At 50.7% G+C, this 22,266-nt stretch overlaps 3 protein-coding genes across 9 annotated transcripts in view; 2 read left to right on the top strand and 1 right to left on the bottom strand.

Annotated features, from left to right (window-relative positions):
- Positions 1–7,891, bottom strand: part of Rnf41 (ring finger protein 41) — a 30,970-nt gene extending 23,079 nt beyond the window's left edge. The window contains exons 1-2 of one of the 5 annotated variants that reach the window (XM_052753661.1): positions 7,584–7,891; positions 1,953–2,135 (exon numbers count right to left, since the gene is read on the bottom strand). The gene's annotated coding sequence lies outside the window, so the exon portion shown is untranslated. Of the gene's footprint in view, positions 1–1,952; positions 2,136–4,600; positions 5,125–6,594; positions 6,772–7,019; positions 7,371–7,583 lie in introns of those variants that run through there. The other 4 variants (XM_052753660.1, XM_052753656.1, XM_052753659.1 and 1 more) reach the window with 4 other exon arrangements.
- A 177-nt stretch (positions 7,892–8,068) lies between these two features.
- On the top strand, positions 8,069–16,718 carry Nabp2 (nucleic acid binding protein 2). Of its 3 annotated transcripts, none has more exons than XM_052753662.1 (7): positions 8,069–8,257; positions 8,772–8,873; positions 9,301–9,439; positions 9,541–9,612; positions 9,778–9,859; positions 9,949–10,012; positions 16,185–16,718. In XM_052753662.1, exons 1-7 carry the CDS (start codon positions 8,197–8,199, stop codon positions 16,382–16,384), a joined length of 720 nt encoding a protein of 239 aa, XP_052609622.1. In that variant the 5' UTR covers positions 8,069–8,196; the 3' UTR covers positions 16,385–16,718. The 3 variants fall into 3 exon arrangements, with proteins under 3 accessions (XP_052609622.1, XP_052609624.1, XP_052609623.1); XM_052753664.1 differs by lacking the exon at positions 8,069–8,257 and adding an exon at positions 8,264–8,382; XM_052753663.1 differs by lacking the exon at positions 8,069–8,257 and adding an exon at positions 8,445–8,616.
- Positions 16,719–16,834: 116 nt separating this feature from the next.
- Positions 16,835–22,224, top strand: Slc39a5 (solute carrier family 39 member 5). Its single transcript, XM_052753655.1, is given in 13 exon segments — positions 16,835–17,305; positions 17,616–17,702; positions 17,974–18,102; positions 18,104–18,327; positions 18,733–18,916; positions 19,651–19,813; positions 19,940–20,109; positions 20,358–20,498; positions 20,845–20,938; positions 21,027–21,188; positions 21,337–21,417; positions 21,540–21,730; positions 22,071–22,224. Coding segments are annotated over 11 exon segments (1,614 nt in total). The 5' UTR covers positions 16,835–17,305; positions 17,616–17,702; positions 17,974–18,042; the 3' UTR covers positions 22,215–22,224.
- The last annotated feature ends 42 nt before the right edge of the window (positions 22,225–22,266 follow it).

Genomic DNA, 22,266 nt, shown 5'->3' with positions numbered 1-22,266 from the left:
ATGGGCATGCTGTCACCACTCTTCACAAATGGATAAGGGCAAGGGATGTGGTCTCTTCTGCCACTCTCTTCTCCACCCTCATTACAGGCCAGCCTCAGTTACTACAAAAGATCAGACACACAGGCAAATGGATCCAAAACCTGCCCTAGCCTAAGGAGACAGACAGGTCTTAGGAAGTTTAACTGGTGAAGACCTCACAGGTGCCCCTAGAACATGCCATCCTATCTCCCTGTCCCCAATGAATAAATCTAGAAAGAAGTGGTGTTCCTTTGCATTAGTCCTTACACACAAAAATAACTCGAAATACTCTCATGTTAACTAATCCGTTTGAAATAACCAGTCTCTATTTCATTTGTTTTCTTTAGCTTCTCAAAGTCAAACTCTTGTGCTCACCCACCAGGACATTTATTTTATGGAATGAAGAAGCCTGATTCAAGAACAGAAAACAAAGCTGCTCAGGGCTGGAGACGGAGCTCAGTGACAGATTGCTTGCCTAGCTCGCCCTAGGTTTCATCTCCGTTACAGCGTTTAAGATGGGGCTGGAGAGGTAGTTCAGCAACCTCAGGTGCTTGCTGTACAATCCTGGTAACCTGAGTTCAGCCCCTGGAATCCACACAAAGGTGGAAAGAGAGAAACAATTCCACAAAGTTGTTCTCTGACCTCCACATGTGTGCCAAGGCACAGCCCACCGACCCCATCATGCACAGACACACTAATAATAAAATAAATTAAAACAGCAACTACCACCACCGATTCTGAATCTGAGCCTTAGCTCTAATGCTATCCCTGACCCATGTGCTATCCTGGGCCTCAGTTTCCTTACACAGTGTGACAGGAACATCCTGGCTATGCAATTTCCAAAGGGCTCTATGATTGAGAATATAAAATGTAAACAAAAACGGATATACTCAGTGGCAATTGTATTACAAAAGGTACTTATGTTTCCTACCAACTAACCTCCTCCCCTCAGCAACTCTCTAGAAAGGAAGTGGTTTCCTATTTTAGCAGGAGAAACTGTAAACTGAAACTCTCTTCAGAACTCAGTTCCCCACCTCCCCTTATGAGATGGGGCAGCAAGGCTACCTGGCTTCTAAGGGCTATTTAATCACAGAATGCTAGAATTGCCATTTACCAGAGGATATTTATCTGTCTAGGTGGTTTTTTGGTTTTGAGATAGGGTCTCACTATGTAGGCCTGGCTGACCTGGACCTCTCTATGTAGACCAGGCTAGCCTGGAATTCACAGCAATCCACCTGCCTCTGCCTCTCAAGAGCTGGAATTAAAGGCATGTGCCAATACACCTGGCTCAGAGGATTTTTAAAGATGAGTTGCTTTAGTACATTTCATACGAAATTCTTTTTTTTTTTAGTATGTGTGTGTAGTGTCTGGGCATGTGTGTGACGGTGTCCCTCATGGGACCTGCCTGTCTCTGACCCCCATGCTCGTCTACAGGCTTTCACATGGCTGGTGGGGATTTGAACTTGGGTCTTTTTGCTTTCACAGCAAGACTCTTATGCACTGAAGCATCTTTTCAGCCCTAAATTCAAATTCTTGGAGAACTCAGAGGGCCTATAGTTCTTTAAGAACTCACCAAATGACTAATTTAAGGCCTGCTAGGCTCCAAAGGATGGCCGGGACTCCTAGTTTCCACCAGCACACAGCACTGTGTGTGGTCAATCCAAACCTTTTCATCCTAACTCTAAAGTCTTATTGCCAACAGAGACTTGTAGGAGAAAGAAAAGATGTAACCGCTGTCTTCAAGCTAAGGCACAGGTATAATCCAGTGAGTGTACAAGATAAACTAACAAAATAAAACTTACTATCAACAAAATTAGTGATAGCATGCATTAATTGTAGAAAGCTTCAGGGAACCAGGTTTTCAAGGTCAGGAGAAACCTTTACCAGAGAAAAGAGGCAAGTCTGAAATGAGATTCCAAATCAAGGCTGCTTACCGTCTAGGTGGTGGGGGCAGGCTCCCTGTTTACAAGGTTCCGACCCCTGGATGCCTCCACTCAGTGCTACTCAGGAGATGCTCCAAGTATCCCATCTTGTTGGCTATTCTCCGGCTGAGTCTTTCTTCCTAGTGACAAGTTTCATGGCCAAGGGGTGGGTATGATGTCACAATCAGGAGCACTCTATTAATAGGAACAGGGAAGAAAAAAATGTCAGTCAGGGGAACTACCTCCATTCAACAGTGAGACCGAGGAGGCTGGGATCTGGAGGGTGGGGCAGGTGGAGAGGAGGAGAAACCCCTTCAGGACTGCAGGTTTCTACACTTCCTACAAACAGGGAGGGCATTTTGTCTAGTAGAGGGAAAGAAAAGAAGCCAAGGTGGAGATGGGAAGCTACAGGAGACAAGATTTGTTAAAAAAAGAAAAATACAGGAGAGGAAAAAGGAGAGCTGAGGCCGTAGCTCAGGGGTGGAGTGCTTGCCTAGTCATGAATTTAATCCTAGCACCAAATCAACTGGTGGGGGGTAGTAATGCACGCCTATAATCTTAGCGCCCTGGAGGTAGAGGCAAGAAGACCAAAGTTCAAGGGGTACCCGAGATCCTGTCTCAAAAATAAAATGTGTGTGTGCACACACATACATATATGTGGAATATTCCTTTACATTGTGTGAATATATGTCACTGTGATTGGTTTAATAAAAAAAGCTGATTGGCCAATGGCTAGGCAGGACTTTCGGGGCAGAGAGAATGATGGGGAGAAAGGCAGAGTCAGAGGAGATGCCATGAGTCACAGAGTGAGCAGGATGGGAAGGAAGTAAATGAGGTAAATGAACCTTGGGGCAGCACATAGATTAATAGAAATGGGTTAATTTAAGTTATAAGAGCTAGCTAAAAACAAGCCTGAGCTATGGCCAAGCATTTATAATTAATATTAAGTCTCTGTGTGGTTATTTGGGAATTGGCTGGCAGGAAAGAAAATTCCACCTACACATATATACACACATTAATTTTACAAAATTATTTTTATCTCATTTTATATACATGGGTGAATTGCCTGCATATATGTCTGTGTACCCCATTTGTGCCTGATGCCTGAAGTTGACTGGCTGGTACTGGAGTTACAGACAGTTGTGAACTGCCTTATGGGTGCTTGAAATCAAACCCTGGTCCTGTGAAAGAGCAGTCAGTACTATTAACCACTGAGCCATCTCTCCAGCCCCTGTATATATGCTTCTTTATTCACACATATAACAAGTAATGTCACAAATTCCAAGTTGGTGACCACACAATATACGAATTCATATTTTCCCTGTACTAGCCTTTACTGTTTCCAAAGTGTTTTCACTTACATTATTTCCTGTCAAAATAAGTCTGGAGACCATGCATAGTAGCTCATGCCTGTAATCCCAGCACTCAGTAGGTGAAGTAGGAGAATTCTGAGTTCGAGGCCAGTTCCAGCTCCATAGCTCCATAGCTCCAAACCAGCCTAGAATTCATGGCCAAACCTTGTCTCAAACAAAAACAAAAACCCTGGTCTGGAGATGTATTTACACTGCCTGGCATTTACAAGGTGCTGGGACCCAATCTTAGTACCATAGGAAAACCCTGAGCTGGACAGGATGGCGCCTGTCTGTAATGTCAGGGCTTGAAAGAGTCAGAAGATAAGTGAGTTCCAAGTCGCCTGACCCACAGAGACCCTGTCTCAATAAATCAAGAAGTCCATTTCTAAAATGTGTTCAAATCCAGTCTTAAGACTTAAAATTAGGCAAAAAGCAGGAATGCTGGTTCATACCTGCAATCCTAGCACATGGGATTGAATGAAGGAGGGTCAGGAGTTCAAGGCCAGCCTGGCCTATATGAGACGTTGTCTAAAAAAAAAAAAATTAAAAATTTCAAAACCCAGCCAGGCAGCAGTGGTGGTGGTGGTGTATGCCTTTAATCCCAGCACTCGGGAGGCAGAGGCAGACAGATTTCTGTGAGTTTGAGCTAGGCCTGGTCTACAGAGTGAGTTCTAGGAAAGCCAGGGCTAAACAGAGAAACCCTGTCTCAAAAAACAAAACACAAAAAAGAAAGAGCAAACAAACAAACAAACCCTAAAACATCCAGGTAGGTCCTACCTTCCTTGTGGAAAACATTATTTGACTGAGACACCCAAGAACGCTACTATAGGTGCAAATTGGGAAATACGCCTGAAGGAAATCAGGCTTTAAAAAAGGAGAAAAGGCCGGGCGGTGGTGGCGCACGCCTTTAATCCCAGCACTCGGGAGGCAGAGCCAGGCGGATCTCTGTGAGTTCGAGGCCAGCCTGGGCTACCAAGCGAGTCCCAGGAAAGGCGCAAAGCTACACAGAGAAACCCTGTCTCGAAAAACCAAAAAAAAATAAAAATAAAAAAGGAGAAAAGGGGTCGGGCGGTGGTGGCGCACGCCTTTAATCCCAGCACTTGGGAGGCAGAGCCAGGCGGATCTCTGTGAGTTCGAGGCCAGCCTGGTCTCCAAAGCGAGTTCCAGGAAAGGCGCAAAGCTACACAGAGAAACCCTGTCTCGAAAAACCAAAAAAAAAAAAAAAAAAAGGGATAAAGGGGTGGGGGCTGAGGAAATCGGTGGTGCTTGTAAACAGAAAAACAGAAAGTCAGGTATGGTAGCTCACACCTGTAATCCCACACCTGGGAGGCTGAGACAGGAGGAACACGCAAACTCATGGTCAGCAGGAGCCACAGAAGAGACTCTTTCTCAAATCCTTGGTAAGGAGGGGAAAGTAGAGGTGGTGTTCCCGGGTGGGCAACTTAGTCAGCTAGAGCAGTAAAACTGGGCTGACTAGACGCATGCCTACAGAGATGGACCCAAGTTCAAGTTCCAGGTCCCTGAGAATCCGATCCAATGACATACAGGAGTACTAGTCAAACTCCTACTAATCAAACTCCTTGCATCATTATGGCGTGTGTGTATCAACAGCTCAAGGGCGATGTTGGGATAAAACAGGATGATGATTTTTATGTAGAGTACAAAGTCTTCATCTCCCGAATACGGTACGTTTGCTCATTAGTTCACCGTGCTCCTCAATCACAGCACGTTCAGCATGGAGAGATGAATGAAGGTGTAAAACCTGGCACTTTCTCTTCTTGGTGGTCCAAAGAGGAGAGAGAGAGATGATGTTCCTCTCTACTACTTGTCTCCTGAAAACACACACAATACAGAAGAAGGAACACTTCGTTCCTTTGAACAACACCCCATATTTCCCAACAATCTGGCACATGCCCCTGTACCTCAAAAATGCTTCCAGGAAGAGGAACTATTAGCTATGCTCAGTCTCCTAGGGCCAAGTTCCAGACCCAGAAACAAAAAAGCTTTCTGCACGGGAAAATTAACCCTTTGGGAACTGGACCAGGGGTTGTCAACCAAGCAGAGAGCCAAAGAGCCAGGAGAGCGAGGTCTGGGATTATTCCAGGCCTAGCTCTGCCACCCACCAGACAACTTCAAATACACCATTGTAACCTCTTGGTTTTAGGTTTCTCCAACTGTCAAATAGAGACGATGATACCTGCCTTGTCTTACATATTAACCCGAAAATAAGACGAGATAATCAATATGAAAGGGGATTCTAGACTGCTCTTAGTTGTAGCAACAGACTGGCACAATAAATTCACAGGGACCAGGGGAAATGTTTGAAATTGCTTGTTCCTTCTTTTCAACTTCTGGGAAGCAGGCCCTGCCACAGGGTCTATTGGAGACAGAGCGTAACAATACTAACGCACCCCTCACCTTCCCTTATCACTATCCAATTCCATTCTTTCTTGGGAAATACTAGCAGCCAGCAACACTGTTATTAGCTAAAACTATTGTTATAAGAAGTACCTGCCAATATTCTCACAGGTCAGTCTCTGAGAACAGTGGCCTTGGTAACCGCCACATTTGCTACCGGTTCAGATGAAGCTAGCTTCTTACTAGGAAGTGTGCCGATCCAAAACACGCTCAATCCTTCTTGTTTTCGGCTCCCTCCCGTTCCCTGCTCTCTACCCACCAACTGTTCTGCCTCCTTGGGCTGGGGTGGGCTTCCCGGTGTATAAAGTGTGTGGATGGACCGTGCGTGCGAGGGAGCGGGGCTGCAAATCATTCAGAGGCAAGGATGTAAGGAATGTAAGAGTCCTCCACGCCACGGAGGGGTGGGGAGGGGAAAGGAGCGGCGAAGGAATAAAAGAGAAAGACAAGGCACGGGAAAGAAGCCAAGCTATGGCGCTTGGAGGGCGGAGGTTTGGGTTCCGCGGTTCCAGCCAAGGCTAGCCCCCAGAACGTTCCCTTCCTCGCCGGCAGGCCCGTCAATCATTGCCATTTAAACTCCACGTTGTCCCCGGGCCCGGGCGGTCTTGCTCCTCCCCGGTCCTCAGGCCAGCCCAAGGCCACTCCCGCACTCCCCAAGGCTTCCCTACTCCAAAGGACCTTCCTAAGCTCCAGAGCCCCCAGCTCACCCCCGACTCCTCCCAGCGGAGCTCCCTTCCTCCATTGTCCCTCCTCCTCCCCACCCTCCCTCTCGACCCCCAGCACCTCCGACCCAGGCCGGCGCCGATCCACCGGGAGGGACCTCGCCCCCTCCGCTCCGCTCCCCTCCCACACCCTGGGTTACAAGCTCGCTCGGGCGCATTACGCACCGCCCTCCTGGACGTGGCCTGGGTTCTCTGGACGCGGGGCCAGGCTGGAGCTGCGGCCACGGAGGCCGCCGGGTAGCCCGGGTGCCGGGTCTCAGCCTTCCCTGGAAGGGGAAGGGGAAGGGAAGGATGGGGAAGAAGGTTCCGACCACTCCTGGTTGCCTCGGACTAACCCTTGGCCACGCCCACTGCTGCTACGCAACGGGGCGGAAGCCCGTCACCAAGCCCCGCCCCTTTGTTTAACTCGGTGGCGACCGGACGCTCCGAGCGAGCGGCCTGCGGGAGACCGGGGCTAGCGAGGCCTCCGCTCCGGGCCGGAAGTCCCTAAGGACCCCTGCTGGGACCTTGTGGCCCCTTGGGAGGGAGGACTCCGGGTTCCTCAGGTGTGAAGATCGGGGCCACCCTGAGTGCGCCGCCCTCCAAGTCACCTCGTGTTCCATAGTGCACGGCTCCGGTGCTAGGGCTGATGCAACGCTGGGGCCAGATCGCCGCGGGGCAGCCGGTGTGACAGCGTGACCTGCTGCTGCTGTCCGGCCAGCCCCTCGGTTGGCAGGGCTGTGGTCAGCATCCCGGAGCCTCCCGACCCTGTGACTCACAGTCATGGGAACGGAGGGCGGCGGGGTGCTGAGGGAGGGAGTGCCTCACCGCAGAGCTTTGATCGAGGGTGTTCTAAGGGTCGCCCGCCTCCCAGCCACACGCTCCGGAAGTGTCCGCCGCGGCCCTTCAAAAACTCAAGAGTGCCCTAAGGTGGCAACGCCGTGATTAGGGGAGTGTGGGTGGGAAGAGAACCCGGGGAACTTCAAGGGAAGTCATGGTGGAGCCTAATGCGCTCTGGGATAGGTAAGGAATTAAGCAAGACAAGAAATGAAATTACATTACCTCTTAGGCTAACCTGGTGTCAAATAATATTTGTTATATTGTCTTTTTTAAAAGGGAAATTCACATTAGTACATATGTAACTGGTGTATTTATAAGAATACGGAGCTAGTTACCTTTGAGGGCAATCTGACAATCTGGGTGGTTTCATGCTCGAGGAGACTTTAAGGTCCAGCGAGAGAAGAAAACAGGAACCGGATATGCCTTGTGAACCAAATGAGACCTGCTTTTTATGTCCCAGGTTTCATTTCTTCCAAAGGAGGCTCAGTCTGCCTGTTGTCTTTCTATTGCATAAAAATGCCACTTGTTCCAGAGGCCTGGGCCCAACTGTTTAGTGTATTAAAGATGAAGACCCTGTCTGTGTAAGTTCCTGCCATGTCCTAGGCATCGCTTTTTTACCTAACTTTCCATTTTCAGGGGTAAAACGGAGTCTATATGTTTAATGGCTGAGAAAAGAGGCGAAGACACAGGCTGGGATCCAGACTTTGGTCCGCTGCATTCCAAAGCCCTTGGACCTTTTTTCCCTTGTGCGACTACCTGAAAAGGGGGAAAAACAAAAAAATCATGAGAGCCTGAAGTGCATTTTCTGAGCCGAAGGGAAGCTCTGGCAGCGGAGGCGCCCCCTGGTGGTCCGCCCGTCTTTCCTCCTACGGAACTGCTCTCCGCCGAGGCTCCTTTAATGCCTAAAACCGCCCCGTTCGCGGCGCGCGAATATCGGAGCCTGATTGGATGGGCGCTGGCCGGAGGCGGGGCGTCCCGAGAGCAGCTCGCTCCCTATTGGCCGGAGGAGGTCAGGGGACACTTCCGGGAATGTGTGCGCTCCCGCGTTCCACTCGGCAGCATCCGGCGGCGGCCAGCCCCCTGGCTCCCCCTGCGGGTGGCTCGGCGGCGTGCACAGTCCCGCCCGCTGGCTGGGTGGGTGGTGGGCTGCGCGTGGGGGAGGGGATGGGCCGAGCGAGCTCGGGGTGTGGGGACGGGGAGTCAGGAAGGTCGGCGGAGTGAGATTCCGTTCCCTGGCGCTGCACCGGGTTCCCTACGAGACGCCGGTCGCCTCCCTGCTTCGGAGCCTGTGAGCCCGAAGGCATCCTGACCGAGGGCTGTCCAGCCCCTGAGCGTCTTTTCCAGAGATCTCTAAGTTCTGATCTCGAAGTACGAGGCCCCCAGGGAAGTTTGTGTCTGACCTCCCAGAAGGGTTAGCGAGGGACCAAGGCTGCCGGATCCCCGCCTGGTGTCGTGGGTAGGCCAAACGGGAGCATGGGGGCTCCCAACCCTGAGCCTTCTTCCTCTCCCGTTTCCACTTCCAGCCGGGTGCCACGGTTCGGGAAGCATGACGACCGAGACCTTCGTGAAGGATATCAAGCCCGGGCTCAAGAATCTGAACCTTATCTTCATTGTACTGGAGACAGGTGGCTATGCATGCGCAGTGGACGCACAGGGGAGGAGCGTGGAGAGTGGGGGCACACGGGACCCCCGCCTACGTCCTTAACCTGCTGCCTGGACTGGGAGGAGGCTCCCCAAGGCCCTCTAACCCCTCTCAGACCGGCTGGCACAGGGAGCTAGCTGCCGGTGGGTACAGAGTAGATAGAACTTTAGAAAGCCTGATGCCTCACTAGCCACGCGGGCCTTTTTCCACTCAGGGCTCTCTCCATGGTGCTGGACCCTCCAACTATCACCCCCACACACACCCACGCATAACCTCCTGCCCCCAAGGAGGGAGATGAGCTTTGCTCAGCTTCTACACTTTTCCCTCACTCAGCCAACACCCAGACTGTCGCCACCACCACCCCACTTGCATGACTTTAATCCCACCCCCATGTATTTCTTCCCCTAAAGGCCGAGTGACTAAGACAAAGGACGGACACGAGGTTCGGACCTGCAAAGTAGCAGACAAAACGGGCAGCATCAATATCTCAGTGTGGGACGACGTGGGCAACCTAATCCAGCCTGGGGACATTATCCGACTCACCAAAGGGTAAGTCAGGGCTCCCAGCAGCGACCGCTGAAGGGTGTGGTTAAAAGTCCCTACAACGTTTCTGAAGACTGAATCCTGCTGACCCTCACTCTACTCCACAGGTATGCCTCAGTGTTCAAAGGTTGTCTGACACTCTACACTGGCCGTGGGGGCGATCTGCAGAAGATTGGAGAGTAAGTTCTGTCTCGAGAATTGAGATAAGCACTAGCCGACCCAAGCGGGCAAGTTAGGGTTTACCAGAAGACAACACAAACAAGCCTGTGCCGTGCACACCCCATTGGCGGGATTTGTGTGTGGCCCAAAAGATGGGTCCAAGGCTTTGGCTTTTTTCCTTGCAGATTCTGCATGGTTTATTCTGAAGTTCCGAATTTCAGCGAGCCCAATCCAGAGTATAACACTCAGCAGGCGCCCAACAAATCGGTAAGTCCCTGGGTCTGGAGGAAAATGGGCAGATCCAGCCAAGCAGCATGGTGTTGAGCAGGGTCTGAGTGTGTAATCTGTGCCTTCAGGTGCAGAATGACAGCAGCCCCACTGCCCCTCAAGCTACCACGGGACCCCCTACTGCCTCTCCAGGTAAATAAATCCATTTCTTTCCTTCCACTGGCCCCTTTAAGTCCCCATTCTCCCCAGCCGGGAGAGATGCCTTTCCCTTGTCCCTTTTCCAAGTGTGTCTCCCTGTGCCCTTCGTATGCATACCTTCTGCAAGTCCCAGTAGTGGAAAGATTTGGAGACCCCTCACCACCGACAGAGCTCGAGTGCTCTTCCCTTTTGTTACCACCAGTGAAAAAACAAAAGGAGAATACTGTCTCCACAGTGGCAAATGACTGTTAAGAGCAAACAGGCTTACATGGACCATATTTAAAATACTCTTGTAAGTTCCTTGTAATAAGTGCACATAAACACACTCATATATACATATATATAATATATATGTATATATAAATATATGCAGTCATAAATCACTAAGGATGGGAATATATTCTGAGAAATAGGTATATATATATATATATATATATATATATATATATATATGTATACACACACACACACACACACACACACACACACCCCTTGATTGTGTGACCTACTTTATCCCTAAGCTATGTGACATAACCTATGGTGTTTTTTTCATTCCTTGTCTTTTTTCTTCCTTTTTCTTTTTCTCTCTTTGGATACAGTGTCTCACTCTGTAGTCCAGGCTGGCCTCAAACTCACAGCGATTTCCCCCTGCTTAGGTCTCGCTAGTTCTGGGATTAAAGGCATATGCTACAATTTTTAAATATCATTATATTGTTATTTAAGTTTTCACAACCATAATCCCAGCACTGGGGAGGAGATGAGGCAAAAGAATTGTCATAAGTTCCTATCTAGTCTAGGGTTTAAAGTGAGACCGTGTCCCAAACAAACAACAAGACAATACCAAATCTTGATTTCCTTCTTTACATAGGAGAATTATACTCTGAAATAATAATAGCAAATACAGAATAGCAGGCTGTAGTGGCACACACCCCACGGGGAGGCAGAGGCAGGAGTTCGAGGCCAGCCTGGCCCACAAGAGTGAGTTCCAGGACAGCCAGAGCTATATAGAGAAACCCTGTCTCCAAAACCCAAACCAAAAAAAAAAAAAAGAAAGAATTGTAAATACTTAAGCTGGTAACATGTGATCACGTGGTCATTGATTATAAAGTGATATACCGTATATAATTGTGTGCTATGCCTTTTTAAGGCCCATAGCTCTGTGGGCTGGTTTACACCCACATCACAGCAAACATATTAGTGTTGCATTATGCTGCAGTTGCTATGGCTGCAGTATCAATAGGCAATGGGAAGCTTTTGATTTTGTTATAGTCAGCCTGGCCTACAGAGCTAGTTCCAGGACAACCAGAACTACGCAAAGAAACCCTGTCTCGGAAAAACAAAAACAAAACAAAACAAAACAAAAAAATGAGAAAGAAAAAAATCCATATTTCTATCTATTTGTACTTTATGTTTTGCCTACATGTATGTCTGTACCACATGCATGCCGTGCCCAAGGAGTCCAAAAGAGGGTAACAGATTCCCTGGAACTGGAGTTACAGATGGTTGTTAGCTGCAGTGTGGATGGTGGGAGCCAAACCTGGATCAGTTGGAAGAGAAGCCAGTGTTTTTAACCACTGAGCCATTGCCTAAGCCCTCTGTGGTAGTCATGTTCTGTCCGTTGCTGAGACTGACGGTCACATATCCACAGTCACATCTAATGCTTGTGCTCAGCCCTGTGTCTCCACTCTTAAAATGGGCCACCCAAGCCCAGCAGAGCAGTGCACACCTAGAATCCCGTTTCTTGGGAGTCGCTGACAGGAGGATCTCTGTGAGTTCGAAGCCAGCCTGGTCTACTTAGTAAGTTTCAGGATGGTCAGGACTACATAGATAGAGTCTGTCTGAAAACAAAACAGAAAACAGAATGAGCCACCCACAGTGGGCTGAGTGTTTCCACATAATTAAGTTAATTACAGTCAGGCCCACAGGTCAACCAATGTAGACAATCCCTCATATGATATATGACTGTATATATCGCCTACTCTTTCTGGATTTGTGGAAAACCTCCAATGATATAATAAAAATTGATACCATTTAATTCCATTATAAAATTAGCATCTCAGTTTTCAGTTGAAAATGACTTAAGGGCTGGAGAGATGGCTTAGCGGTTTAGAGCACTGACTGCCTGGGTAGAGGGCCTGGTTTGGTTGGTTCCCAGCACCCTCATGGCACTCAAGACAATCTGCAACTCTGGTTCCAGGGGATTCAGTGCCTTTTTTGGCCTCACAAATGATCAAGCAATATGGTGCACATGCACACACACACACACACACACAAAATACTCTTACACATAAAACAAAAATAAATGTAAAGAAAGAAAGAAAAAGAAGAATGACTTATTGCTAGCTATGACACCACTTGCCTATAACCTTCACACTTGGGAGGCTGAAGTGGGAGGGATCTTTCCATGTTGGTGGCTAGCCTGAACTACATAGCAAGTATCAGGCCGGTCAAGGAGACCCCGCTTCAAATAAATCAAGAAAGAAAGAAAGAAAGAAAGAAAGAAAGAAAGAAAGAGAGAGAGAGAGAGAGAGAGAGAGAGAGAAAGAAAGAAAGAAAAAGAAAGAAAGAAGAAAGAAAGAAAGAAAAAGAAAAAGAAGGAAGGAAGGAAGGAAGGAAGAAAGAAAGAAAGAAAGAAAGAAAGAAAGAGAGAGAGAGAGAGAGAGAGAGAGAGAGAAAGAAAGAAAGAAAGAAAAAGAAAGAGAGAAAGAAGCTGGGCAGTGGTGGCACATGCCTTTAATCTCAGCACTTGGGAGGCAGAGCCAGGCAGATCTCTGTGAGTTCGAGGCCAGCCTGGGCTATAGAGGGAGATCCAGGACAGGCTCCAAAGCTACAGAGGAACGCTGTCTGGGGTGTGGGGGGGGGGGGGAGGGAGAAATAAGAAAGGAAGGAAGGAAGGAAGGAAGGAAGGAAGGAAGGAAGGAAGGAAGAGATATGATGTTGGAACTGAAGGTAGTTCAGTGCCAAGACCTTGGGTTCAGTCCCCAAGATAAAAAACAATAGAAGGCCAGGGGTGGTGGCTCATACCTTTAATCCCAGCACTTGGGAGGCAGAGGCAGGTGGATCTCCGAGTTCGAGGCCAGCCTGGTCTATAAAGCCAGTTCCAGGACAGCCAGGGCTACATAGAGAAATCTTGTCTTTAAAAAAAAAATTGAGCCGGGCGGTGGTGGCGCACGCCTTTAGTCCCAGCACTCGGGAGGCAGAGCCAGGCAGATCTTTGTGAGTTCAAGGCCAGCCTGGTCTACAGAGTGAGATTCAGGAAAGGCGCAAAGCTACACAGAGAAAACCTGTCTCGAAAAACCAAAAAAAAAAAAAAAAATTGAAGGAGAAAATGAAAATAAAATAGAATATTACTTTTGCATGACTATTTTGGGGTTTTTTTAAGAGAATGTTTCATGTAAGGCTGGCCTCAAACTTACTATGTAGCCAAACGTGGCCTGGAATCTCTGCTTTTCTATCTCCACCTTCCACGTGCTGGACTATGTGTGTTACCGTCATGTCTAACTACAAAAATATTTCTAATAGGATGCAGCCAAGAACCAGGCATGGTTGCTGTCTAGCACTTGAGAAGCAGAGGCAAGGAGGGTTACTACAAGTTCTGAGGACATTCTGAGCTCTACAGAATGAGTTCCGGGCCAGCCTGGTCTCCATAGCAAGACCCTGTCTCCAAAAAAAAAAAAAAAACCTTTGTCATCTGGTACTAGAAATAAGAGATGTTTTTCTTGGTTTTGTTTTTCTGCTTTGTAAATCTGTTTATTGTGTATATTTTTTTCTGTTTATTTACTTAGTTTGGGAAGGAGCCCTCATGTGCCACAGTGGGCAAGTGGGCATCAGAGGACAGCTCACGGTGTCAGCCCTCCTTCCACCGTGTGGGGTTCCAGGGAGCGAACTCGAGACACCAGGCTTGGCAGCAAGTGTCCTTAACTGCTGAGCCATCTTGCCAGCCTCATGAGGGCATTGTGGTAGTGATGATGGTGACAGGGTTTCTCTGTAGCTTTGGAGCCTGTCCTGGAACTCACTCTGTAGACCAGGCTGGCTCTGCCTCCCGAGTGCCAGGATTAAAGGTGTGCGCCACCACCACCTGGCGTATGGTGGCTGTTTTAAGAAAGTTCCATGTAGCCCAGGCTGACCTCCAACTGCTAGGTAAAGACCTAGAACTCCTGATCTTCCTGCCTCCAGTTTTCCAGTGGGGGATTACAGGTGTGTGCCGCCATGCCCGTGTGGTGCTGGGGATCAGCTCCAGGGCTTTGTGAGCACCAGGCATCCTCGTTATCCTGACGGCAGGCAGTGCAGGGAGGAAGTTCACAGGAAGGACTAGTTCACAGTCCCAGGTTACACGTGATCCATCACTACAGTGAACGGTACCAGTTCAAGGCCAGGCTGGTCTACAGGCTCCAAAGTGACACAGAGCTCTATGTCACCTTATGTGTATGGTCAGGAGCAAAGGGAGTGAATTCATGCTTGCTCTCCTGTTTGTGCTCAGCTCAGTCTCCACTCTTAAAACAGCGCCACCCACAGGGGGCCGGGTCTTCCCACATCATTAAGTTAATTACAATCTCCCATAGACACACCCACAGGCCATAGACAGTCCTTCTTGCCTCTTCCCATCTCCCTGGGTGATTCTAGGTTGTCAAGTTGGCAGTCATAAGACACTATCACACAAGGCAAGCACTCTAGTATGATCTATACCCCCAGCCCCCAGTTACAAAAGTTTAAAAACAAAAAGATTTATTTATTTTTATGTGTGTAGGTGTCTTGCTTATGTGCATGTCTGTGTGCCGTGTGCTTCCCTGGAGCCCACAATGGCCAGAAGAGGGAGCTGGACCCCATGGAACTGGTATTACAGATGTTTGAGCCATGTGGGTGTTAGGAACTGAACCTGGGTCCTCTGCAAGAGCATCCAGTGCTCGCACTCCTGAGCCATCTCCGCGGCTCCCAAGAGCTCGTTTTTGTTTTGTTTTTTAATGTATAGCATAAAATCTTTACATTAAGTTTTATATATTTACTTTTATCTGTGAACTAAGGAAAGAACTTTTCCTTTCAGTTTGGGCCACAGCTGTCTCAGTCCGGTAGAAGAGAGGGTTGAGTCGGGATGCAGTTTGAGAGCCAGCAGCCTACTGTTCCTCTGTCACGCAGAGACAGTCCTCTGTCTTCATTCACAGAGCATCTACTATTGTCAAGGAGTAAGGCATGGTGCCTGCCTTTGGGGGCTTGTAGCCTCTGTAGGAGTAATGATTGCAGCACTCTGTGACAGGGCCCGGGATTGTGACAGCATACAGTTACATCATCTCACACTCGTGGCTCCATTAGAATGTTTAAAATATATGGGTGTCGAGATCAGCAAGATGGTTCAGGAGGTACTGGTCCTTGACATCAAGCCTGACACCCTGAGTTCAGTCCCCAGAACATCCACATGGTAGACTCTCGAAGGCTGTATGCATGTACGTACACACACACACACTCACACACTACAGGGCGGTGATGAATATCTAAGTGGCCCAGGGGTAGAGGGATTCAATCCCAGGATTTATTTTTTATTTTATCATGGTGCTGGGTATCTGACCCGAGACACCCCACAGGGTAGACCCAACCTCATCTTTTCATTTAAACAGAAACTTCAGGCCCTTCTTCCCATCTTCTCCAGTTTTACAATCACCTTGGGCCTTAGGACATTTTTTCAGAGGTCTTTGAGCCTTGAACCCAACAACTAATTCTAGGTCTGATTCCCAATGATACAGAGATACATAAGAGAAATATATTATACCAGGGTTCATGTAGCCACTTATTATCAGGGGGTCCCATTCATACATGTAGTCCATAGTTTTTTGTACTCTATTCAGGACCGCTTGCCTAGGGAATGGTGCCACCCACAGTGGGCTGGGTCTTCCCACAAAATTAATTACAGTCCCCTATATACACACCCACAGACCAACCAATGTAGACAGTCCCTCACTGCCTCTTCCCAGGAGACTCTAGGTTGTGTCAAGTTGACAGTTAAAATTATCAAGGCTATAGCCCCATCCGTACCTGTAACACATAGTCTTTTCATACGTGGTCAGCATCCATGCTGTTGTGCCCGGTGACAACTCATCTGCTCCCTGGGGCATGGAAGAAGGCCTTGAGGATGAACTCTTACCTTAACTAATTCTGTTTCTTCTCCTACAATCAGCCTCTGAAAGCCAGAACGGGAATGGACTGAGCACCCAACCGGGTCCTGGTGGTGGCCCCCATCCCTCTCACACCCCCTCACATCCTCCCAGCACCCGAATCACTCGAAGCCAGCCCAACCACACACCTTCCGGCCCTCCTGGCCCCTCCAGCAACCCTGTCAGCAATGGCAAAGAAACCCGAAGGAGCAGCAAGAGATAGCAAGAAACGAATCCCCTCCTTCAGCTACAAACCACGCCCCGGGTGTCTCTGCCAGAGAACAAGACAGTCTTCTACTGGGCTGCTGGCTCTGAGATTGGAGGGTGGAGTAGCTGTATTTTAGCTATTAAATTTCCCTGGAGGGGTGAGCAGTGGCCTTATCCACCTCAAGCTCATGCCCCCTTGTCCTGCTGATGCTGCCTGTCCTCTGGGATCCAGGGCCTTCTGCCTGCCCTCCTTCCTCTGGAAAAGACAGTCTGGTTTGTGTGTGTGTGTGGGATATGAGGGTCTAACTGAAATCCCTCCTTCCTAATAAATGTGCCCGCTATGTTCTGGACTCCTTTGTTTTTCGTAGGAAAAGGGTTAGCAGGCGTGCACTTAGGGAGCATGGTGCCCCGTCAAGGAGGCCTAGGGCAAAACAAGCCTGCCCCTTTAAGGTAGTGTCCCTCCCCTCCCCTGCTCCCTGCAGGTGACCCTTGTCCAGCCTTGCCTGCCACAAGAAGGCTGGGTGCCCCTTCCTCTGGGTGTCCTCTCTGTCTCCAGGCCGGCTGTCAGGTAATGCCAACCCCAACCCCCTGGACCAATCACGCTGGTCAGACTTTGATCCCCTGATCTTAAGCCAGGTCAGATGTCAGAGGGGAGCCCTGTTCTGGCTTCTTTTCCTCTGCAGGGCTTCCGCTTTCTTGTTCTTTGATCATAGAGTCGTGAGTGCTGACAGTTAATGCTTGCTGGAGTGGGGAATTGCCCTCTCTTAGGCTTCCCAGGGTGGGGAATTGCTAAGAATAGTTTCTTCCCGGAATGCATCTGGGATTGCTACTTATCTGCCTCTTTGCCTGCCCCCCAGTTTAGGGACACCTTGGTTCAACTTTCCAGGGAATGTGGGGATGGGGTTGAAAACAAACGAAGCTCGGTACCAGATGTAAGGTATGTGGGGAGGGGTATATTCAGAAGGCTCGGGTGGTACTGAACGGGTTATAAAATATTTAAGAGGAAAAAACTGAGAACTCGTGTTCTTAACCATGTGGCTTCCTCAGGGCAGAGGGTGGCCCCTCCCCAGTCAGGGCCCAGTAGAGACTGACTTTTGACCCTCCCATCCCAGGGACCAGTGAACCATTAACTCCTGTATGAACCCTCCCACACTTGCCCCACCCCTGACTCCGCCCCAAAGCAGCTGGGAAGGGGGAACCTATCCATTTCAGCCCTGTATGAAACGTGGCTTCCGTTGCACCTGAAGGCTGAACTCCTGACTCAGGAATCTCGTAAGGTCCACAGTGAGGCCTCCCAGGGACCTGCGGTGACAGCTCTCACATTGCCAGTAGGGGTGAGGCCCTGCATATTGCAGAGGAATAGGGAGGGAGGGGCAAAGTGAGAGGTGGGTCTGGGGGACCTGAGATGTCAGCCAACTCTGGACCAGATGTAGGGAAAACTCTGGGTCAAGAGGCTGCTGCAGAAGGCAGGGGGGAGGGACAGAGGGACCTGCAGAGGCTACTCTCCAGATGAAGCCCCATCAAGTGCCTATGACCATTCTCCCCAGCCCTGAGCTGAAGAGCAGAAACCCTGACCAGACCCTGACACCCTCCTCCTTGTTCTAGGACACAATCCTCAGGATGTTCCAAGGGAAATAGGATTCAGAACCAGAGCCTCGAACCCATACCCCAGTGATGGGGCCCCCAGTGCACCATCTGTTGGCTGGCCTGTGCATGGGGGTGGTCTTGGGCTGGGGTGGGAGGCTCAGTCCCCAGCCTGGGCCCAGCTGAACAGGAACAGAACCACTACCTGGCCCAGCTGTTTGGCCTGTATGGAGAGAACGGGACCCTGACCGCAGGGGGTCTGGCTCGGCTTCTCCACAGCCTAGGGCTGGGTCGAGTTCAGGGGCTTCGCCTAGGACACCATGAGCCCCCTACTGGGCGGGCTGCAGCCCCAAGTGGCGACAACTTCACACACAGGTATTAATCTCTCTCCCAAGCCCCGAAGTCGCATCTCCCAGCTCCACTCAGTGCCTACGCTCTAGCTGTCTAGTGCTACGCTAGCTCCCTGAAATGAATCCCCAGAATTACAACTCCTCTACCCTCCAGCTGCTCAGCATCCTTAAAGGTCTCACCTCTATCGCCTTTTAATTCTCCCCTCCAGACCCTTAGGGCCTTAAAGTCCCTGCTCCTGACACGCATGTCTCCAGGCTGACCTGGTGCCCAGTGTGGAGCCCTTCTGGCTTCTCCCCCAGACCCACAGCGACCCATCCCAGGCTCTCCTACAATGGCAGCTCTGAGACGTTCCTGTGGCTGTCCCTCCATAAAAGCTCCCAGGGCAGGTGCCTGGGAACTTGAGTCTGATTCTTAATCCATCTAACCTAGGCTGCAGGAACCAGAGCTGAGTGTGGATGTCTGGGCAGGAATGCCTCTGGGTCCTTCAGGCTGGGGTGACCTGGAGGAATCCAAGACCCCTGACCTGCCCAGTGAGCCAGGGCCCTCAGGCCTAGACCTCTTCCACAGGCTTCTGCTGCTGGACCATTCGTTGGCTGACCATCTGAATGAAGATGTAAGTCTGACGGTCGCTAGAGAGGGACCAGGAGCCATGGGACCAGGTGGCCTGAAGTATTTGAAGAGTCGGAAATTGAATGGTTACTCAGTATTAGGACATGTTACTCTAATAGTGAAAGATATCGCCTTTGACTTTAGTGCAGGCTGACCAAATTCAGGGCCACACTTAGCAAACACACACTCCAGAGGAGTATCAGGGTAGGATGGTAACGTGGAGAGGTGTCCTGGAGACGACGGCTGTGTCTATCTAGAAAAAGGTCAGTTTTTTCCTTGTTCCACACACACAAGAAGGCAGACAAAGCTGCCAGACTCTCATCAGTCGGAATGCCCCATCAAAAGCAGCAGGGCGGTGGTGGCTCACACCTTTAGTCCCAGCACTCGGGAGGCAGAGCCAGGCGGATCTCTGTGAGTTCGAGGCCAGCCTGGGTTACAGAGTGAATTCCAGGACAGCCACCAAAACTACACAGAGAAACCCTGTCTCAAAAACAAACAAACAAACCAAAAAAAGAAAATTGAGAAATTTATGTTGAATACTTACATTGGATTGAATACTCACCAGTGATTAACATACATTAATTATTAAGTTCCCTTACCCCCTGTCTCTAATGCATGTGCCAGTGTGAGCCAAGGGGGTCCTGAGAGAGAACTGGGACTCTATTGAAGAGCACATGTCAAGATCTGGGCTGTAGTTCACTGTGACTCCCTAATACACGGTCCTCTCCTCAATCCCAGTGTCTGAACGGTTCCCAGCTGCTGGTCAATTTCGGCCTGAACCCTGTGGCTCCCCTGACCCCTCGTCAGTTTGCTCTGCTCTGCCCAGCCTTGCTTTACCAGATCGACAGCCGGGTTTGCATCAAAACCCCAGCTCCAGCACCTCCAGGAGACGCACTGTCTGGTCAGTGAGGGAGTGGGTCCCTTGCTAAGGAAGGGGGCTCCCTGGGGTCCCTTTAGTGTATCTCTGCCCACATCGTGCCTTTGGGCCAGCCCTGGCCTGACACTAGCCCCCATTCTTCCTTCCCAGCCCTGTTTCATAGTGCCCTGGCGGTCCTGCTGCTCAGCCTCCCTACTCCCCTCTCCCTGCTCCTGCTGAAGCTCCTGGGACCTCGTCTGTTGCGACCTGTGCTGGGCTTCCTGGGGGCCCTGGCCGTGGGCACTCTTTGTGGGGATGCCTTGCTACACCTGCTGCCACATGTATGCGAAACTCCATCCTCATATCCTGACCCCCTGGCAGCTAGCCTCCATGGATCCACGTGTTCCTCACCATAGGACCCATGGCCCTTTCTTTCGGCTCCCACATCCTAACTCCTCACCCCTGGCTTCAGCCATAACTGCCTTCTATTGGGACGTATGAGCAAAAGCTTGCTACCCCTTCCCTGGGAGAAGGGGATGCTGTTGGGCATAGGGGCTTCCAGGGTCTGCCCTGATCTACTTTCTGACAGGCACGAGGAGGGCGGCACACAGGACCTGGTGAGCAACCAGAGGAGGACCTGGGTCCAGGGCTGTCAGTGCTTGGTGGCCTCTTCCTGCTCTTCGTGCTAGAGAACATGCTGGGACTTGTGCAGCACAGAGGACTTGGGCCAGTGAGTGACTCCCTTCCTTTCCTTCTACCGCCAAACCCAGAGTCCTAGCCAAGCCAGGAGGTGAGGGGCAGCGTGTGCTTCTGGACCGCGGCGGCTTGGCAATTGCACAGGACTTGTCCACTACGGAGTGGGTATGGGCCTCTTGGCATAGACCCAGGACCTCTGGCCAAATGGCTGCTTTTCTGCAGTTCATATCAACATTAAACAGAGGGAGATGCTGACCTGGCAAGGGGTGTGGGTCGGAAAACATTCTCCAGGTGTTCACTTTCCCAGCCGCTGGCCCACTCTCCCCTTAGCCCCTGGCCCTGCTGCCTCCTCCACCAGGAGGGATGCCCTCCCATTTCAGAGATGCTGCAGGAACAAAAGGGATCTTGGAGAACCAAACCCTGACCCAGAGGATGGCAGTGGGATGGTCCTTCGACCCCTACAGGCAGCTTCAGGTGACTAGAAGAGACAATGAGCACACTGCCAGCCTGTAGCTCCCCCGCTTGCAGTTACCAGCATTTGTCCTGGTTCTTCTTACCGCAGAGCCAGAGGTTCAGGGCCAGAGGGAGAACAGCCAGTCCCCACCAGCTCCAGTCCCTCCTGGGCACCAAGGCCACAGTCATGCGCACCAGGGTGGTAGCAGTATCGCATGGATGGTCCTCCTGGGAGATGGCCTGCACAACCTCACTGATGGGCTCGCATTAGGTTTGAGGCCACGGGAGCCGAAGTGGGAGGCAGGGCTCTGAACCAGCAGGGACGAGAGAGTGACTGGGAAGGTGGGAGAGAGCCAGAGGGAGCTCAGAGAGCAACTCCTGACTTTCTCAAGAGCACCCTTTGATTCTGCTGCTGTCAGGTGCTGCCTTCTCCGACGGCTTCTCCAGCGGCCTCAGCACCACCCTCGCAGTCTTCTGCCATGAGCTGCCCCACGAACTGGGTAGGAACGGCACAAGTGGGTAGCTGGGCTCCAGAAAGGAGACCCACAGAGTAGAACTCGGAGGTTGGTGGACAAGCGTGAGGGGCAGCTCCGACTCACGTCCTGTCCTGTTTCCCCAACAGGTGACTTCGCAATGCTGCTTCAGGCAGGGCTGTCCTTCCGGAGGCTGCTCCTGCTGAGCCTCGTGTCTGGAGCCCTGGGACTGGGGGGTGCAGCCCTCGGGGTCGGGCTCAGCCTGGGCCCCATCCCCCTCACTCCCTGGGTGTTTGGAGTCACGGCTGGGGTCTTCCTCTATGTGGCGCTTGTGGATATGGTGAGGTGTGGGATAGACTAGACAATTCAAGGACAGTGGGCAGGTGGGTGTGGAGGAAAGGGCAGTGCCACCCATCCACCTCCACCTCTAGGTCTGGAGAGGATAGGCTCATGGCCCCACCAGAAAAAAAATATCCAAAGGTGGGGGGCCCAGGATGGGCAGGCTTGGCTGCATACACCCTTAATCCCCTCACTCAGGAGGCAGCGAGTTCGAGGTCAGCTTGGTCTACACAGTGTTGCAGGCTAGCAGGGCAGCGTAGACAGTGAGCTCTTGTCTTGGAAGGGAACAAACAAGTAGGTCCTGGGTAAGGGCAGAATCCTGACAGTCTCTTCCCTTCCAGCTACCAGCCCTGCTCCGTCCTCCCGAGCCCCAGCCTGTGCTCCATGTGCTCCTGCAGGGGCTGGGGCTGCTGCTGGGCGGCAGCCTCATGTTTACTATCGCCCTCCTGGAGGAACAGCTACTGCCCATGGTTCCTGATGGCTGATGGGGCCAGTGGCACAGGACCCAGGTTGCCCTTCCTTCCCCCCAACCACAGG

This window comes from Peromyscus californicus, unplaced genomic scaffold, assembly GCF_007827085.1.
Source record: "Peromyscus californicus insignis strain IS unplaced genomic scaffold, ASM782708v3 Scaffold_24__1_contigs__length_46423439, whole genome shotgun sequence".
Lineage (NCBI taxonomy): Eukaryota > Metazoa > Chordata > Mammalia > Rodentia > Cricetidae > Peromyscus > Peromyscus californicus.
The sequence above is the reverse complement of the archived record's forward strand: the minus strand, read 5'-3'. Positions and strand labels throughout refer to the sequence as shown.

Excerpts from the sequence above, each read along its gene's own strand:
- Nabp2 (XM_052753662.1), top strand. The coding sequence starts at position 8,197 with ATGGGCGCTGGCCGGAGGCGGGGCGTCCCGAGAGCAGCTCGCTCCCTA. Across the intron at positions 8,874-9,300 it reads CTTCATTGTACTGGAGACAG|GCCGAGTGACTAAGACAAAG; the intron begins GTGGCTATGCAT and ends CTTCCCCTAAAG. Across the intron at positions 9,860-9,948 it reads AGCAGGCGCCCAACAAATCG|GTGCAGAATGACAGCAGCCC; the intron begins GTAAGTCCCTGG and ends CTGTGCCTTCAG.